At 56.1% G+C, this 19,206-nt stretch overlaps 1 protein-coding gene across 11 annotated transcripts in view; it reads right to left on the bottom strand.

Moving 5' to 3' along the window:
- GDPD5 (glycerophosphodiester phosphodiesterase domain containing 5) overlaps positions 1-19,206 on the bottom strand; it is an 82,545-nt gene that overhangs the window by 2,675 nt on the left and 60,664 nt on the right. For 9 of the 11 annotated variants that reach the window (XM_047692868.1, XM_047692864.1, XM_047692869.1 and 6 more), the window contains 11 exons: positions 13,391-13,489; positions 12,978-13,071; positions 12,478-12,623; positions 8,044-8,126; positions 6,835-6,985; positions 6,102-6,320; positions 5,487-5,644; positions 5,094-5,241; positions 3,768-3,850; positions 3,196-3,210; positions 904-1,016 (listed from right to left, as the gene is read on the bottom strand). In XM_047692868.1, coding sequence (XP_047548824.1) covers positions 904-1,016; positions 3,196-3,210; positions 3,768-3,850; positions 5,094-5,241; positions 5,487-5,644; positions 6,102-6,320; positions 6,835-6,985; positions 8,044-8,126; positions 12,478-12,623; positions 12,978-13,071; positions 13,391-13,489 — 1,309 coding nt within the window. The remainder of the gene's footprint in view (positions 1-903; positions 1,017-3,195; positions 3,211-3,767; positions 3,851-5,093; positions 5,242-5,486; positions 5,645-6,101; positions 6,321-6,834; positions 6,986-8,043; positions 8,127-12,477; positions 12,624-12,977; positions 13,072-13,390; positions 13,490-19,206) is intronic. The other 2 variants (XM_047692871.1, XM_047692872.1) reach the window with 2 other exon arrangements.

Raw genomic sequence — 19,206 nt, 5'->3', positions numbered from 1 at the left:
AGGACCAGATCCTTCTCCCAAGGCCCTCAGAATTAAGCGACCCTGCCAACACCTTGATTTTGGACTTCCAGCCTCCAGAACGGAGACAATAAATTTCTGTTGGTTAAGCCACCCAGCTTGTGGTGCTTGTTACGGCCCTACTGTATCAAGGACAGACATGCCCATGACCCCACTCTGCTTTCAGGGTGAGGCCCGAGTGCTTCCCTAGTACCATGCTGGGGTAAGTGAGCATGAGGCCACCCCTCATGCCATATGGAATGGTGGATAGTTCTTGGTACCCCAGTAAGCCATAGCCCCTCACTACCTCTGAACATCAGCTGTTCCTGCCTGAGTACCCTTCCTTTCCTCTGCTCAGTCATCCTTCACCTCCAACCTACCACCCAGGCTCCTCCTGTGCGTCCTTCCTATTCCAGCTAGGTCACCCTGCAAAGTGGGCCCCGAGACCCTCACTGCCCCAGAGAGCTCTGACCACTCTCCTCTGTACCCCACTCTGGCTCAGTATGCCCGTTAGAGCTCTAGTGGCACCCAGTTTTCTATGTATTTATTTATACAGCTCCCTCTTCCATCAGACTGGAATGTCAATGGGGGCTGGCAGCCAGCAAGAGTGAAAAATCAATATTTACGGCGTATAAACCAGCAGAGGGAGGTGAGCCATAAAAGCAGCCCCCCCCACCCCCACTGCATGTCACCCTGCCCACCACCCGTGGGGCTGACAGCCACGGGGTCTGGAGCTGATGACCACGAGGAGGGGTGTGCGCTTCTCTCTGTGTCTGTGAAGCCAGGGGCACAGATGTGTGTCCATGCTGTGTTCCTGCCTATATGTGTCACATGCAGGTGTGTGTGCACGTCGGGGGCTGGAGGTAACCCAGCCCACGGCCTGCCTCAACTTGCAGGGCTGCCTACCTGAGAAGATGAGCTTCTCCTTCATGATGCTGACGTCCCGGCTGGTCCGATGCACTGCAGCACTCAGCATGATCTGCTCGGGGTTGTAGCTCCGTATGCCACCCAGGCGCCACCTGCAGAGATGGCCCACGGGCACAGGTCCTTTCCCACCCTTCCCTGGAGCAGGGTCCTGTCCAGTCCCAGTGCCTATCTGGATTTGGCCTGAGAGACCAGCAAGACTCTTGTCTGACTACAGATGGGGAAACAGAGGCCCAGATGAGGGCAGAGCTATAGGGCTTGAATCGGAGTCTACTGACTCTCAGCCAGGGCTCTCCAGCCTCCCCCTTGTCCCCGGAACCCAAGATCAGGTCCCCTTGCCCCGAAGATGTTTTGTTTGGGGCTGGGGAGTTGTGTGTCAGGTGCCCACATTTGCACACAGACTCTGAATGGGACAAATTGGGGGAGAGCTTAGCAGGCATGACTCTGACACCCATCTGTGGGGTATACACCAATCTCAGGGAGTCCCAGATGCTGTATCCTCCCGCTCCCTCATTAGGGCCAGGCTAGTGAAGCCAGAGGGGAAGTGCGGGAGGGAGGGGAGGCTGTGGGTGCCTTGTCTTCACAGGTTCAGAGGCAAGGGTGTCTGGGCCATAGGCTGCTCTGCTCCAGCAGCCCTGGAGGAGGGGCCTCTTCCCTCGTGGGGAGGCGGGAATAAAAGGAGGCTGGTGGGCAAGAGATGGGGCTGTGCGGGGCATGCAGGGGCCAGGCCGAGCCGGGGATGTGGGGTCCTGTGCCCAGCCCAGGGCAGGTATTGCCTCAACAGGTCTTGCCTGGCAGTTCCTCTCAACCAGCCCCAAATCCCTGGTGTCCAAACTTAAGACTTTTCCTACGGACTAGACCAAAAGATTCACGGGACCCCCACCCCCACTCCCACCAAGAGAAGCAGGGGTCAGCTTGGAAACAAGAACCCAACCCCCCAGGCACTGAGTCCTGCTGGGGTGGGAGGGGGAGCCCAGATTCCATGAGAAATCAGGTGTTTCCAGATGGGGTCAGCACAGCAGAAATGGACAGATGGACAGGCAGGTGGGTGAATTAAAAGAGCAGACAGACAGGGGAAAGCAAGAAGCAGAGGGGAAAGCAGCCTGTGGGCTGGCTGGGCTGGCTGCCCTACATGTCCTTGAGGGCAGCGACTGGGTCTCTCATTTGTCACAGTGTCCCTGGTGCCAACCTTAGTACCTGCTGTGTGACGGGTGCCCAGGGTATCTGTTGAGTATATGAGTGGAGGAAGGGGGCCTGCAGGGAATGGCCTCCCTAAGGGTCCCCTCCTCTGTCAGTCCTCTCCTGACCCCCATGAAGACCGTGTCATGGCCCTGGCTGGACACTGAGCGGGCCTGGCCTGTCCATCTCAGCACTTGGCCCACCTCGGCTGCCCCCTAGCACCCTGGGGCTCCAACAGTGAAGGCCTGGCTCCTTGCTAGAGGCCCAGCACAGCAGCAGCACATGGGGGCGTCTGCTGATGGAGAGGATGAAGGAAGGACCAGTACATGTCCCTTCGCTGGGCAACGTCCCTCAGCCAGGGAGCAGTTTGGGAAGCTGTCACCAGGAGGGCCAAGGCTTTGGACCAAGGTGGGGGCTTGGATCCCCCGGACCTAGGACTCATGTTGGAAATTCATAGTAAGCCCAGGAGGAAGGAGTCATGCCAGGGTCTCTGCAGCCAGGTACATCTAGGACAGGAAGCTCAACCACTGTGGGGTTCCCCTAGGGGAAAGCAGGGAGGCTGTGTGTATAAGGCGGGAGGAGTCAGGTAGGAGGCAGAAATGGGGAGTGAGAGAGATTAGAGACACACAGAAAGATAAGCAACGATTCAAGAGGCAAAGCCCAAGGGGAGACACCGAAAGATGGGAAGGGAGAGACAGAACTTGGTAGGGTTTGCTCAGGGCAGTAGTGAAGGTCCCTGCAAGTGCCAGCCTTGGGAGGGGTGGCCAGGCAGAGTTCCTCCCCGGAGGGAGCTGCTTTGGTGCTGAGAGAGGCCAGGTCAGCCACCTGCTAGGAAGCACTGGCTTCCTTCCATCCACAGAAACATCAAGGGGGACCGGAGGGAGGCTGCGCACACATGGTGAGATGGGGAGAGGAGTGCAGGGGACAGCAGGAGGCATCAGGCTACCAGGGGAGGATTCTGGGAGGGTGGCCCACCAGGGACCCTGACCCAGGCATAGGCTTGGTGCACAGCAGGTTTTTGGATGGAACTGGAGAAGGGGATGGTGAGGAGGAGGGAGAAAGAGGAGCAGGAGAGGAAGACCACACCAGAATTACCTGATCAAGTGATAGCTGTGAGAGGCCAGAGTGCAGCAGAGAGGGGGGTGGGGAGAGAGAGGAGGGACATGCGCCGGATCAGAGCGGTGAGTGACAGAGAAAGAACGTCAGTCAGGAATAAAACAGCCAGTTGTTTGTGGCCGGATCTGCCCCTGCCTGGCCCTAAGCCCTCCCCCAGACTAACCCCACTTCCCGACAGCACCGCCCACCGCCGTCCCGCTGCCACCCTGACAGGCAGGAGGTCTCCAGCATGGCACACCTGAGTGCTGAGTGTTGGTGACAGCCCAGACCCTGGGGAACAGGTGAGGACACAGCCGGAGAGGACCCCAACCTGCCAGAGTCCACAGAGCAGGTCGTGGCCGAGGCTGGCTCTGGGCTCCCAGCTGGGTGCTCATTCCAAAAGCCACCCGTGCTGGCTGAGGAGAAGGGGCTGGGGGGCCCCGCTGGACAGTCCTACCCTGAACAGGCTGCCCAGGCAGGGCTTCTCCTGGCCGCGGGCTCGGGAGGAGGGTTACCTCGCTGGGGCAGGGGCTGGGTCTGTGGGGCATGCAAGGGGGTCAGAGCCCACTCACTTCTGGAGCACGAAGATGCCGATGATGAGCGTGAAGGAGATCAGGTCCGCGGTTACCCACATGAGACAGTACTCATCGGGGGGCTGTGGACAGATGGCCCGTGGCCAGTTTTCAGTCCTGGCTGGTTCATACCAGACCTCCAGACTGAGGGTCCGTGGGGAGGACAACCCCATGTCACCATCAGGGAAGGGCTACGGAGGATCTAGAGGGGACTTTGGGGCTTGGGGCCTTGAGATAGTATTTTGTAGGTGTGGGCTCTGAGCACTGTGGGCCTGTGTGTGTGTAGCATAAGAGACACAGTGGTCAGGGTGAAGGGGGCATGTGTTAATAAGCTTGGAGTGTTTGTGTGTTTAAGGGGGTTCCGAGTGGAAGGGGAGTAAATGGAAGGCAGGCAGCTAAATATGGAGGTGTAAATGACGAGCCGGTATGCAGGGGTGTGTGTGGAGAGGTGTACGGCATCTGTGCGGGTGTAAGAGTACGTGTGTCACCGTAGGATGTGGAGTGCAGGGGCTCCCCCTCCGGGGGCCAGGGTGGGCGAAGCCTCCAGTGCGGCCAGGCCTCCCGGGCCCTCGAGCTCAAGTAAACTGGAGGAGGGACGGGGCTGCGCCTGGAGTCCTTGCTGTTGGTCAGCTCCTGTGACCTGAAAATGCGAGTGTCCTCATTGCTGCTGCTGCTGCTAGCAAGTCACTTCACCTTGTCCTGAGCAGAGCCCTTGGAGGTTTGTAAGGACAGTGGGCAGGTGGGTGGACACATCGCCCATAACCTAGATTCGGTTCAGTAAGCCTGACACTGTCTCAGCCATAACGAGACCCTTGGACTGGCTATCACGTCCTCCGGGAGGTGGCAGTGGAGCACAGCGGGGAGGTCAGGGGTGCCCCAAGCCCCCAGTAGCAGAGCTGGAACTGGAGCTCAGGCCTGTCAGGAGAGCTTCGCTCAGCCAGATAAAAATTGGTTTTATTTGCTGTACTCTCAGAACAGCATTTAATGTTCCCTATCCTTGTTCTGTTGTTACTCTTTTTCTAATGCCTTCCCTTCCTTTAAAACACAACATAATCAATCCCCAAAACCCAAGCCCCAAGTAGTAATTTACTTCTCTAGGGCCGTTGAATGATGTTGTTCTCCCCATGGGCTGGGCCTAGGTTCTTCCCACCCCCTAGCGCCTCCGTGCAGACCCCAGAGGTTGTGAAAATCCTCCTCCCATGCTGCTCCCCCCTTGAGACCTCTCCAGAGAGCCCCAAGCGTGGAGCCTGCCCCCACCTCATGCCCCAGGCTCTCTTGACACACCGCCAGGGACCCGCTGCCCCCCCCCACTATTCCCCAACTTACCATGATCCAGAGTGGGGAAGGCACCTGGGACAGGGTGTGGGAGTTGTCGGACGTGACGGAGGGGACCCCCGCGCACCACAGCAGGGAGAAGAGCCAGGGCGCGTTGACCGTGTAGAGGTTCACACTCAGGTTCCAGGACGCGTAGTCCCTGTGGGGCAGGCAGACAGAGGCGGTCAGCCCTCCAAGCGGGGCTTCCGGGCCTAGCGTGGGACCCCTTTATGAACCCACTGTCCTCATAGCTGTCCCCGAGAAAGGAGTCTCCATCCCCAGAGGACCAAGCTCAGACAACACCCAGACCTGTCTGATACTCCAGAGCTCTCGAGCTCTACTCTCTGAACCACTAGCCCCAGCGCATCTGACCCCCACCCCTACCGCGTGAGCTGGGGTGGGCACCTGAGCTCCTGGCGGGACACCTGAGTGTAGCGCAGGTTCAGCCTCTGGATGTGGCCTCTCCACAGGCTGGCGGCCGCCTCCTTGGAGCCTGATGTCTGCTGGAAACCAGGAGCCACCTTCCGCACGAAGGGCCTTTGCCAGTTGGGCAGCCACATGACCTGCAGGCGTGAGCAGGCGGCCTCACTTGGGGTTACAGTTACCTAGGGGTTAAAGCCCCTAGGAGGGTTCAAGGCGATGGGACGCAGCCCACGGGTGAGGCTCACGTGTAATAAGCATCTATAGGGGACAACGTGGTCTGGCCAAGCCTGTGAAACTGCTCTCCCCTCCGGACCCCTGTCACAAGACTGATAATCCACGTCACTCTGCAGCTTGCCACCAGTCCCGTGTGCTACCATGAAGTGGTTTCTGATTTCTCTGATCTCTGAGTGTGAGGCCACAAGGATGTGGAAGTAGCAGTGTTCCAGAGAGCCTCCTCCTGCCCGCTGTCCACTCTGAAGGCCTTCCTTTTTTCCCTCTGGGCCCTGGGCTGACCTGTCAGGACGGCAAGGGGTGTGCTCCCCTTCTTGCCCTGGCGAAAGTGGAGGTCCGGGCGGGCAGCGCGGAGGCGGGGCTCACCTGGTGCTGGGGGAAGCCAGAGCGCAACAGGGCATCCAGCGTGGCATTGAGGAAGCTGCTGCGGTAGGGGTGCTCGCGAGGTGGTTCTTGCAGGTTGAGCAGCAGAGTGGCATTGCCCTTGGCCAGCTCCAGGAGCTCCGCCAAGCTGCAGATGGACTGGTTCTGTGCCTCCCTGTGGTCGGAGGGTGAGAGGGAGCTGGCCGTCCAGAAGGGGTCCGTCTGGCAGAGACAGGGGTACACACGGCTACATCACCAGCACCCCCAGCACCGAGAGGCTGCTGGGGCACGGGGTCAGGCGACCTGCTGGCTGGGGCCCTGTGGGGGGGTCTAGGAGACCCCAACCCTAGCTTATCCACGCCACCCCGGTTTTCTGGAAGTCATTTGCTTGGGACTTCTCCCAGACGCCTGCACATTCTCCTTTAGTAGCATTTCATAGGAACCAGTCTCCCTCTGGAGTTTGACAAAGTCACAGTTTTTACCTGTTAACTCTCATCATTGCCATCAACTTTTTCTGACGGGGAAGATAGAACCAGAACAAGCAGTGACGACCACGCCACAGGGCACCCGGGCTCCAGCGGCGGGAGCTCAAGCAGGCCTCTAACTGGCCTGGCTGTGAGTCCCTGCTGCTAGGGGACTAGCTGTCCTCTGAGTTGCTGGCCGCCTCCAGCCCCCTCATTCCGTGGGGTCCCGCCTGTGTGGTCCATGCCTAGGGCTGGGACAGGTAGAGCCACACCTTCAGGAACCACTGGCCAGCGTTGAGCCTCTGCAGGATGGTCCAGTTGAGCATGGAGGCGGGCCTGCGGGCGAGCTCCGGGAACTCCTGCTCCACGTTGGTGGTTCGACGTAGGGTGTTGTCGTGCATGAGGAAGGGCACGCCATCCAGGCTGCGGGAAGGTGGGACCCCCACGTCACTGTCCACCCAGGCCCCTCACCTGCCTGCCAGTGATCCCTCCCCAATGCCCCCACACTCCTTCCCACCCACATACACCAGCCCCCATGGGACCCAAGCGGGCTTTGCTACTTTCTGGGCCTCAGGCTCCCTCTGTGCACAGGGTGGATGGGGTGAGTCCCTCTGGCTTTCTGTGAGGGTTAGAGTGGGGTAGCAGAAAGGTGCTACCTCATTTGATAATGGGGAAACTGAGGCTGGGAAAAGGCAATTATCTAGCTTAAGCCCACTAGACCGGGAAGTGGTAGAACTTGATGAGAACCCAATCCATGTGATGCCATAATAGGACAGGACAAATGCAGGCCCCCTGGACACATTCCCCCCTACCGCCCTCCTCCTCTACCCCACTGGGGCTGCCAGCAGCCCATGTGGTATCTTAGAAGAGGTATGCATGGCCCCCTTCCTCAGGGCATCTTACCACCACCTGCTGGAAAGTGATGAACACACAGTTCTGTGGTGTCTACACTCGGAGCCTCACACGTGTGGTGCCCTCACTCACTGCACCACCTATGTAAACTGTACGTGGTAGCCCCCACTTTCCCCTTCTCAGAGCTCCTCTGTTGTGAGATGGCTATGAATTCTTCTCAATCTTTGTACTAATAGGTGCTTTTATAATCTCCATGTTGAGAACATAGAAATCATTTTATGTGGTCTTTGAACATCACAGTGACTATCTCGCTCTGTGTGTGCTTATCTCCCTTACCCGTGTTCAAGCTCCGTCTTGCTGAGCCACATACAGCTGGCCTCTCCTTCGACTGCATCTGTGGCGGGACTCTAGATCCCACTCCCCTACCTCTGCTTGAACCATGAGCGCCCATCTGTCTCCCTATTTTGTATCCTGGCATTTGGCACAAACAGGGTGTGGGCACTCAGTGGCTCATCCAAGCCTCTGCCCTCCCATCTCTGAAGCTCTGGGACCTGAGGTTCAGCAGAGTCCCAAATGTGGATGCAGCAGGGATGATGGGAGACTGTGGTCCTCCCAACAGCCACACCTACCTGATGGTGACGTCAGCCTGTAACCCATACAGCTTCTGCTCCAGGGCCTTCCGGAAGGACATCAGCGTGTGCTCTGGGGCCAGCTGGGCAGGAGAGGAGAGCCAGAATTTAGCTGATACACACCTCCCCAGCTGATGCAGAACCTTCTGTGTTGGGAGGCTGGAGTAAGCCTGCTTCTAGTTCCCGTTCATCCAGGCAGTAGCTGCGGGACCCTGGGTACCCATGCAGCTTCTCCAAGGCTCCATTTCCTCATCTGTTAAATTGTGCCTGCCTCACAGGTTTTGTTGGTGGGGGAGGAGGCAGGGGTGGTTAGTGTTGATGTACATAAATGTGGGGGTGTGAAGGTTCTTATACAGCTCTCTGCCTTGTGGCAGTCTTGGGCTGGAGCTGCAAGCCATGTTTCCTCCTGGTTACTCCCAGGGTCTGGGTGGAGATCCCAGAGGGAGAGGAGGGGGTACTCAGGATGGCAGTTTCCACGGGGTGCCCAGTTTCTGCATCTGTACAGACATGACAAGACCATCTCCTAGATGGTTACATGGATTATAAGCCCCCAACATGTTGCCTGATATGCAGTAAGTGCTTAATAAGGGACTACTATTAATCCTGTAGCATATACATCAGAAGATTCTGGTTCTAGCCCTGGCCCTGCCATAGCTTTGTGACCATTGGTGCAACTCTTTCTCCTAGGGACTTCAGTTTCCCCGTTTTCCCTTGGGGGTGATATTCAGTGTTCTCTGAATTCACTTGTCCTTCAAGTTGGGAGTCAGAGTTCCAAGTCTCCCTCCCTAGTCTGTTTGGTCTGAAGACCCTGTCATACCGTGTGTCACCACTGGGGGTCACAACCATACCAAGGATTGGACTAGGAGCCAGAGCAGTGCAGGCTGGAAGGGGAAGGGAGGTCTGGCAGTGAAGGGATGGGCCGATCTCATTCCCACAGAGACACACTTGTGTCCTTCTTCTCTCCCTCTGTCCATGCTGCTCCCACATGTAACACATCCCCTTCCTCTGGGAGGCAGCCTGGTACAGCAAGGGCTGTAGGGCTGAGAAGGAATGATTCCACTTCCCTCTCACCTCACCTCTGCACCTTGGCTTCTCTAGCTGTAAAACAGGCTAATGTTATCGAGCTCATAGGAGAGAAGAGAGACAGCAGCAGTCTCTATAAATGAGCTCCTTTCTTCCTCTTTCCTTGGGGCAGAGCAGCTCTGGAGGACAGGGCTCCCTTCTCCCAGTCAGGTGGGCTGTGTGAGGCCCCACCTGGAGGCGGCACAGGTCCTCCGAGGCATCAGAGACAGGCATGGACTTGGTGGAGTTTCTGCCCTTCCCGCCTCTAAATGCCCTGCGGCCAGGCCTCTCACAGGTGACCCTGTGAGGGGTGCCAGCGCTCCCCTGTGGGCTGCAGCTGCAGAAGGTAGACTGTGAGGAGACACAAAGGAGCACAGCAGGGGCAACAAATAACCCCAGGGAGCAGAGGCAGTGAGGGGGAAGGGCAGAGGCTTTGTAAACTCAGGTCTCCCTGGGGTAGGTGTTGGCCCCTGGAGAAAGAGCTGTGGAAACTTAGCCCTCCATGGCCAGCCTGGGGACCCCGAAAGGGCTCCAAGGAGCACACCTGTGTGAATCTTTCAGGGTGAATCTTCATCCCTACATGCCTCAGGCCTAAGCCCAGCTGGAATTCTGCTGTCAGGAATGTGTATGTGGGGGTGGCTGTCACAAACGGGTCCATACACCCAAGGGCACACAGATGCCCTCTCGGAGACAGCAGTGTGCACTCCGGCTTGTCACACCCAGATGCATGGGTCCAGAAGCAGTGACACACTCGGGTGTAGACCCCAACACACATGCAGGCACAGTGACACATGGGGCCATGTCAGACACGTGTGCCAGCCATTCTGCAGCCACCTTGAGGATGCGATCAGCCAGAGGCACAACGTGGGAAATTCTACAGGAGAAATGACTCCATTTCTTTGACATATAAACGGGGTGGGGGGGGATCACCATATACTAGAAAATACTGGGAAGACGTGTCAGCCAGATGCGCCATGTGGACCCCGTTTGGATCCTGATTGTTAACAACTCCGCTGTAAAAAGGAGCTTTTGAGTCAACAAAGGAAAGCTAAACATGGGTGCAGTATAAGATAATATTAAAGAATTACTATTAATTTGGTTGGGTGTAACAGCAGCATTGTAGTTGTCATTATATTAAAACAACAACAAAAAAAGTCCTTATGGATCCATCCTGAAGTATGTATAGGCAAAACAATATGATATCTGGATAGCTGAGATTTGCTTTAAAATATTACAGTAGAGGAGTGCCTGGCTGGCTCAGTCTGTGGAGCATGAAGCTTTCTTTTTAAAAAGATTTTATTCATTTATTTTTGAGAGATGGAACGAGAACACGGGGTGTGAGGCGGGAAGAGCAGAGGGAGAAGAAGAGGGAGAGAATCCCAAGGGAGGGAATCCCAAGGGAAGAGCATAGCCTGACCTGGGGCTTGATCCCACAACCCATGAGATCATGACCTGACCCAAAACCAAGAATCCCATGCTCAACTGACTGAGCCACCAAGGTGTCCTGAGCATGCAGCTCAGGGTCACAAGTTCAAAATCAGCATCGGGTATAGAGATTGCTTAAATAAATATACTTTTTAAAAAAAATCTTAAAATAGGGGTGCCCTGGGTGGTGCAGTCAGTTGAGTATCCAACTCTTGGTTTCAGCCCGTGTGGTGATCTTGGGGTCGTGGGATGGAGCCCTGCATCTCATCAATGCTCAGTGTGGCGTCTGCTTGGGATTGTCTCTCCCTCTCCCTCTGTCCCTCCTACTTGTGTTCTCTAAAATAAATAAATCTTTTTAAAAATCTTTAAAATATTTCAGAAAAGAAAAAAGGGAGATAGAGAAAACGAGAGCGGCAAGAGAACTGATAAGTGTTGACTGTGGTCTTGGAGTCTTTATACTATTCTTCTTTCTAGGATTCCTTATACCATTCTTGCAACTTCTATAAATAATAGAAATTTTTCCTATTAAAAAAAATAATCCATGCTGGGGCCACCCAGCTCCTTCCCTTTGGCTGAGCACCACCCCTTCAGGGCATGAGCTTGTCCCCAGACCTCTAGAGCAGGTGGGTGGGTGATCTGGGTCCTGCACGGAGGAGGGGCTGTAATCTTGGGCTCCACCCACCTGAGGGGGCTGTGCTTCTAAGCTCTGCTCATGATCCTTTGTAGCATAAGTTTCAGAGGGGACTGGTGAGACACCCAGGCAACATGGGGCAAAACTGGACCCCAACCCCAGATCCCTCTGACTCCACAGCCATGGCCTTTCCAGCTAGTTTCCTCCAGGTGCTGGGACCAGCAAGGGATATATGTTGGGAGGACTCCAGGGTCCAGTTTGGGCACAGGTGTCTGAATCTTACCTAGAAAATGGGCACAGTAACACTCACCACAGGTAGAGAGGAAGAACCTAAGGGTGATTCACAGCCCTATTGGATTCAGCACCTCCTTTTAAAAGTTACTTTGTGAGGCCACCTTGACTACCCTGAAATTCAGTAACATCATGGAACTCTGAATCACTGCAAAACCCAAGAAAAAGCTCTCACGACGTCCCCGAGCGCCCCCTGGGGGTGGGAAGTGGTACTGCTTCTGTTAAGAACCACAAGTTCAGGGTGTTCTTGAAGGAACCCCTGGTCCAGAGAAGGGAGAGGGCCTGCCCCAGAAAGCAGGAATGTCTCCCTCTTACTGTCTGTGCACCAGGCTCATAGCCGGGCCCTTCACGTGTGCTAAGTCCTACTTCACATGGCCCAGACACTCTCCATTAGTCCAGGACACAAGATGAGGAAATGGGCACGGAGCAGATAGGGACTGATCCAGGCTCCCACAGCTGCCAAAAGGCCAGGGAAGCATGCCTCTGAACCCGTCCTCTCAAGTGGAAGGTCTACTGTGGGGTCACAGGGCTCGGACTTTGACTTCTTCCTCTCTCCAGTTCAACCCTGTTCAGCTACATTCCGATTAGCAATGGGCTCTGAGCTGCACCCATCCCCTCCGCCCCCCACAGCCTGGAAGGTGTTCCTTCTGGATCTTGTAACCCAGGGTCCTGCTGTTCTCCCCACACCCAGCACTCTCTCTCCTGGGCCTTCCCAACCCACAACCTGGCCAGGTCTGGCCTGGCCTGAAGCCTTCCCTTGTCTCCCCGGGGCACTCAGGATAAAAGTTAAATATTTTTAGCAAGATAGCTTCAGGATGCTTCAGGATTCAGTCCCATCTAAGCTCCCCAGCTTTTCCACCAGTTCTCCCACATACCCTCTGGAAGGGATTACTATGGTTGCTACACTATGCTTATTCTGTCCCTTTCCCTACAAGGTCCTCCCTACAAGGAGCTAGTCTTGGCCTGTCTCCCCAGAATGGCAGCTCCTCCCCGCAACTCTGTTAGGACCCTCAGGTGGCACTCACCATGGGGGCGCCGCGGTGGCCGATGAGGGCAGGCTTGGGGCCCAGGTCCTTTTTCTCCATGATGCAGGGAGAGGAGATGGTGAGAGGTGCCAGGTACAAGGCAAACACAATGGCGAAGAAGGTACAGAGAATGGCCATCTGGGAGGCTGCAGACACAGGCTGTGAGTGAGGCTGTCTGGTGAGCCGTGTGGCTCCCAGGAGGCCCACCCACAAACTGTGGGCAGGTCAGAGGCAGGGGGGATGCTGGACCTCTCTTCTCTCCACCTGTCAGGATCCAGACACTCTGTGGGGACCCTGCACCATGGGCAGCTGCCATTGGGAAGGTGAGCTTGACTTCTAACTCCCACATAGGCATGCAGAAGAGAACTGCAGGGCCTACTGGGGCTGCAGTCTTCGGTGGAATGTGTGGGCCACTCTGAACCAGAACCCCCCCCCCCCCCACGCCAAGAGCGACACATTGTCCCCAGGCCGCCTAGGTGAGGGCAGGTAGTCATACTTACAGGTCCGTTCTGCCCGGGCAAACTGTCCTGCCACGATCCAGGAGAGCGCAGTGATGGCGGCCAGGGCCCCGACGTGCAGGAATGGTGCTGTGCCCTTGTGTATGGGAAGGGGCAAGAGGGACCTTTGGCTTGCAGCCATGTCCATTCCCTCTGGTCACCAGCATCCTGATAGACTGTCTCTATCCATGGGGCAGGCAACTCTGTCTCCATTTTTCAGTGGAAGACACTCAGGGTGCAGAAACCCCGAGCTGTAGCCTCCTTCCTGCTCTGACTTACTCTGTGACCCAGACCGCCCCCTACTCCCTCTGGGCCTTTGGAGAGACGTGAGCCATGAAAAGGCACTGCCTTGTTTGGAAGGTTCTGAGGAAGTGGCTGCCCAGCACCCCCCCCCCCCCCCACACACACTCACTCACCTGCAGGGAGATGAGCAGCACCTCCCATTCGTCCTCCCACAGCTGGGCCACGGCTGACATGGCTACCACTGTGGACACCAGGATGACCACCAGCCCTATCTGGAAGGGGAAGAGTCACCAGACAGAGGGTCAGAACAGGTGTGCCTGGACAGCCAGAGTGTCCCCAGTGTGTCTGAGAGGGGAGGAGAGGCAGCAGGAGAGGCTGAGAGACACAAGGAGGAAGGAGAGTGCAAGAGAGACCCACAAAGCAGGGAGGCGGGGAAGTGGAGAAGAGGCATGACTATAAGAGAGCCAGAGCCGGCCAGCCAGAAGCGACAGTGAGGGACAGAGGCAGAAGGAGGCCTGTGGACCTCAAGTGAATAGGAGGGAGGCTGGAGAGGAGAGAAGGTGGGAGGAAGTTGGGGGGAGGCGGAGGCGCAGCCCAGTGTTCAGCCCCACTGAGGGTGTGAGGAGGGAAGATATTCGGCCAGTGGGGACATCTGGGCTCAGCCGGTCACTCTCCTGGCCCAGCCAGCAGCTCTTGGGGTGAAGGGTGACTTGTGAGGCAGGGTGCAGCCCCACCGGCCCCATTGCCAAGGCTTGCTCCCAGCCCCTGCCTCTGAGCTTCTGGCCTCTGGCGGGGGGCGGGGGGGGCTGCCCTCTGATCTGCCTCCTGGAGGAAGCAAGGAGTGTGACTCCAAGGGAAGACAACACAGGACCTCCACAGGACAGAGAGCTCTGGGGACAGATGAATATGGAACATCTCATGCAAAGCCAGATGCTCCCCCAAAACTAAGCGCAGCCCAGTTTCTACCTACTCCCGCCCGCCCCCCACTGTGCGCAGCCTCACTGCCAAGCCTGGCACCTAAAGCTCAAGTCACACCTCTTCCCCAAATACCCCAACCCCCTCTCCATAATGCGCTAGTCAAGGCCCCACCCTGCCCTACAGCTGCTGTCTCCCACTGTCCCCCTTCCTGCAGCACCTTCCTCCAGGCAGCAGCCTTCTGAGAGCCCTCCACCAACTGAATGAGCCCGGATGGCGAGGGCAGAGACAGTGGTGGATCCATCTCCATCCCCTGCCAGGCAGGGAAGATTCATTCCTCCTGGGATTAAGTTTTCCTTTGGAGGTTTGGCACTGCAGCCCATCAGCCTGGAGATGAACATTCCCATAAGCAGCAGTGATGAGGCTGAGATGGGCGGAGGGCTATAATGTACTGGCCTGGGGGACACGGGAAGAGGGGAGGCACAGGTAGACAGAGGGCCTGTGTGCCCGGGGCCAGGGGAGGGACGTCCTGCTTTCCTCATGTTTATTCTTCTAATGTCCCGGGTGAGGTCATGATCACCCTGATTTTATGCACAGGGAAACCGCTCAGCACAGCTGGCGTGCTGTGTAGTTCTGAGGGGCAGATCCAGAAGCAAACCCCATCCTGCCTGTCCCAGAGGTCGTGCTTTTTCTGGGGTGTCACACTGCCGTGGAGGGAGGTGGAGCGGTATGCTCGCCATCCCTGAGAATCCCTGCTCCACACACAGGCTCTCTGCCCCCCCACGCCACCGCCCCCTCCAGGCCAGCCCTGCGCACCGCAAAGGTCTCTGGAGGGTTGCTTCTGACAGTCTTACTACATTTAACTGCTAGTGGAAAGGCTTGCAGTAACGCTGATTTCCCATAATCCTAGCACAATTAAAATTGTTATTCTCTCTGAGTCTTGCTATTGCTGTCGTGGCAACCATTATGCTTAGAGGCGTTACTGCCGTGTTCAGTGTCTGTGGGGTCCCCCCCACCCTGCTGTCTCCCGAAGCCACAATAATAGTACTGACGCCCAACATGACCATTGTTCCTCACATCTGACTGGAAAGGATAGAGTTCATGCAGAAGGCCCAGGGATGGCCCGCTAGGCTCCTGTGAAAGCGGTCTTCGGTCTTCTGCACAGGTGGGACCGTGGTTTGAGAGGACAGCGGAAGGGACAAAGACACAGGCAGCCTGTCCAAGCAGCAAGGGGCTGGAAGCCAGGCTTGCAGACGGGTCACAGGGCAGCCTCCCAGGTGCAGCTGGACGCTGGGCTCTGTGGTCCACATGGCAGGCCAGGGTTCGGGGCCCTGCACGTCCCATCCTTCAGTCAGACCCCAACTTTGCATCCCTACGGGGAGAGGCTAGCCTCCCGAAGCACATCTCCTGAGCTGTGCAATGGGAAGAGAGAGTGCCCACCAGAAAGGGGTGTGGGGACAAGGGACAGAAAGCAGGTGGCGTGCCGGTAAGCACAGTGGTCGGCACCCAGAGAGTAAATGCTTGCTAAGTGTTAGTGGTAGCTTTGGAAAAGCGGGCATTATACCAAATGAGCAAGATTATTACCGAGAGTAACCGACATACTGTGTGGAAAGTGTCAGACACACAGAATGAGCGCCGAGGACACAAGGCCATGGCTACCGTGAGGAGCAACACCTAGCACAAGTGTGCCTTCCTGAACAGCGGCTGGACAGGAAGGGGGCCGGACACCAGGAAGAATTGGGGACCCTGGCTTGGTTGGTCAGGGGGTGTGGGGGAGGCTGGGCCCAGCTCCCTTGGTAATTGGTGGTGTGGCTGCACGGTGCCTCACCCTCTTCCCTGGGCTGCAGCTTGAGTCACTGGCAGACACCTCCTCCAGGCAGCCCCTAGGCTGGGGGCTGCTGCCGCTGTGGTAGAGGAGTCAGACAAGGCCACAGATGGGGCATGGCAGTGTCGGGACGGGGAACAGCCTGGGAAGGTGGAGCTGTGGTCAAAGCCCCTCGCAGCAGTGGCCTCAGAGCCAATTCTGGAGTGGAGGGTGGGGTGGAAACAGGGCATCTCAGGGAAAGGACCTCCTGTTTACTGGAAGGCCCCAAGCACACTTTGACCTTCTTATCTTCTGGGCCCCTGGACTTGGCTCCTGGTTCTGGGAAACAGAAACCTTGGGAGGACTGGGGAGGAAGGGGGAAGGTCCCCAAAGGACACCCAGAACTGCTCGCAGTACCCTGCCTGCCCCAAATGGCTCCCTCTCTGCACCATTCCGGGCGCTCTGCTCTGCAGCCAGCCCTACTCACGACCTGGGGAACCAGAGAGGCTCAAAATAAAGCTAACGATTAAAACATCAAACTGTCAGAGGTAAAGCAAGACGATATTGGCATGAGACCAGAGAGATAAGTGGAAGTAAATAAAAAGCTCAGAAAGATCTTTTCTTTTCTTTCTTTCTTTCTTTCTTTCTTTCTTTCTTTCTTTCTTTCTTTCTTTCTTTCTTTCTTTCTTTCTTTCTTTTTTTTTTTTGTAGGCTCTATGCCCAGTGTGGGACCCAGCGCAGGCCCTGAACTCATGACCCTGAGATCAAGACCTGAGCTGAGATCAAGAGTCAGATGCTTTACTGACTGAGCCACGCAGGCGCCCCCAGATCTAAATACATTTAAGAAATTAGTCTAATATAAAAGTGTCATCTCCAATTAGAAGGAAGGAATGGATTACTGAACAGAGAGGACCTGGGAAGCCATCTAAAAAAGAACAAAGATCACACTATATCCCTAAATAACTTCCAGAAAGATAAAATAGGTGAATGTTAAAAAAAAAAAAAAAAAAAAAAAGGTAGAAACCTACAGTTACCAAGTGATACCAACAGAGACATTTTTTTCTGGAAAGACTTTTCTAACTCTGACACAAAACCCGGAAGACATCAAACAGATGATATATTCACACACTGAAGAATAAAAAAGTTCTTATGGCAATAATACTAGCCCAGTGAAAAGATGAATCAAGAAGAATTATTTGCAGTTCATCAGCCAAAGGGCTAATTTTCTGGATCTATAGAGCAGTCCTACAAATCAAAAAGCAAAAAGCAAATCCCATCGCTAAAAGGACAAAAGAGAGGAAGAGCCAGTTCATGGAAAAGGAAAGGTGAGTGACTCCAAATGCATGTTCAAATGAGCGGCATCTTCACCCGTCGGGTTGGCCAAAGCCAAGAAAGAAATTGGTGAACGCTTTATGGCGAGGGTGTTTTCTAAGCCCCGACTGTGGGGTGTGGATCTGTGGCACAGGGCAACGAGGCTCTGTCGCAAGAACTCTCTGTCCAGCTCACTGCCACACCATGCTGGTGAGGAAAGGAGGGTGTGGGAAACCAGGGAGGAGCTGGTGGGCAGGCGCGAGGGGTGGCACCGATGGCAACACTCTCAGTGCACGAAGGGCAAGGAGCTCTGGTTTGGCCAAGGTGCAGAAGAGAGGGAGCAGGCTGCTTAGGGGAAAGGAGGAGGATAACAGGAAATATACATGTATATTTGCACATGGTTAAAGTATCTCTAGGGAGATAGGGAGATCTGCATTGCATACTTTTTAGCTCCTTTTTAATTTTGAACCATGTCAATGTATTAGATGGTCAAACATTGGTTAAAACAAAAAAGGAGAGGATTCTTTAGAATTTTAGAATCAAGGGACAGAATCTTCAAAGCAGAACAGGAGAATTTCTGACCCCTGCTTGAATACTCCCAGCCCCCCAGGGACCCCTCCCTCCTGGTGCAGCAGGTTCAGCTGCGGATCAGTTCTGCCTAGAAAGACCTTGCTCATGCTGAGATCTCACGGGAGGGGGCTGAGGGGAGAGGAAGGCAGGACTGGCACCCCAGGAGCTGGCTGTTGTGCTCACGAAGGATCTGATCCTTCCAGCCCTAGGGGATGACTCCCTGTACTGATCTGCTCCCCAGGGCTGGCTCTGGGCCTCTCCACCAGGATCAAGCGGGTGTGACCTGGCCTGCTGAGGAGGAGACTTGAGCTAGAGGAGGTGACCCCAGTGGGTGCCGGGCCCCCCGAGGCGTGCCAGCTGGAGTTCTTTCAAGTGTCAGCTGCCCAGCCGGAAGAAGAAAGTGCCCCCATGAGGGGACTTCAGAAGCCCAGAGGAGACCTTAGGAGAGAGTGACAGGTGGGAGGAAGCGGGAAGGGTTGCCAGCCAGTCTTCAGGCCTCTCAGAGTTCAGTTGCCAGGTCTGACTCCCCAGCGCCTGACCTCGGAGGTCCCCTGGATGGCCACTGGCACCTTCCCCTCTGCCCAGTCCAGCTTCTGGCTCTATCCTCTTGTTCTTGCTCCGTGTCCCTCTTCTAGCAGGAAGTGAGCCCCTCCCCTGGTCACTCTGCACCCCTCTCATGGACTCATGGTTACCTCTGTACATTTCTGCCCCGTCCTAAACGGCATGCTCACTCTGAGCCAGGCTCTGGGAAAAAAGAAATGTCCAGCCTCCCTCTAAGGCCCATGTGCTCTGGGGAAGGAGAGGCTCTCTTGCTTGGCTTTTACCACACCCCATGCCCACTGAGTTCCCAGGAAGGGCAGACCTCAGCCACGTACCTTCAGCACCAGGTGTGCAATGAACGGCCTGAGTGCTGAGGCTCGGCATGTATGTATGGGCCCAGGCCTCAGTGGGGCTTGGAGGCCACAGAGATGGGCAAATGGGGCTCCCAGACTGGGGAGGGTTGGGGTGGGGAAGCCAGGCAAAAGTGGACAGCACAGATGCTCAGGACTGTGGTGGGGGGGCCTGCCAGTGCTGGGGGATCTTAAGCAGCCTGTAGGTGGGGGAGGCAAACCAAGGAAGGAAAGAGAAAGGGAGGCAAGGGCAGAAAGGTAAATAGAGAAGAGGCTGTCGTGCTGTGAAGGCGTGGGCTGTCTCATGCAGTGCAAGCTGAGGTGACTGTCCCACACAGCAGCTGGGAGGTGTGAGCGGGGCCCACGTCCTGCAGGACCTTAGTGCTCGTTGGGGCAGTGAGATCACCGAGGGAGCAAGGGGAGTGGTGGGAAGGGCTCTGAGGGGGGAGTCCCATCACCGGGCCGAGTTTTACACTGGGGGCTCAGTGAAGAATGAGGG

Source organism: Lutra lutra, chromosome 10 (genome assembly GCF_902655055.1).
Source record: "Lutra lutra chromosome 10, mLutLut1.2, whole genome shotgun sequence".
NCBI classification, from domain to species: Eukaryota; Metazoa; Chordata; class Mammalia; order Carnivora; family Mustelidae; genus Lutra; species Lutra lutra.
The sequence above is the reverse complement of the archived record's forward strand: the minus strand, read 5'-3'. Positions and strand labels throughout refer to the sequence as shown.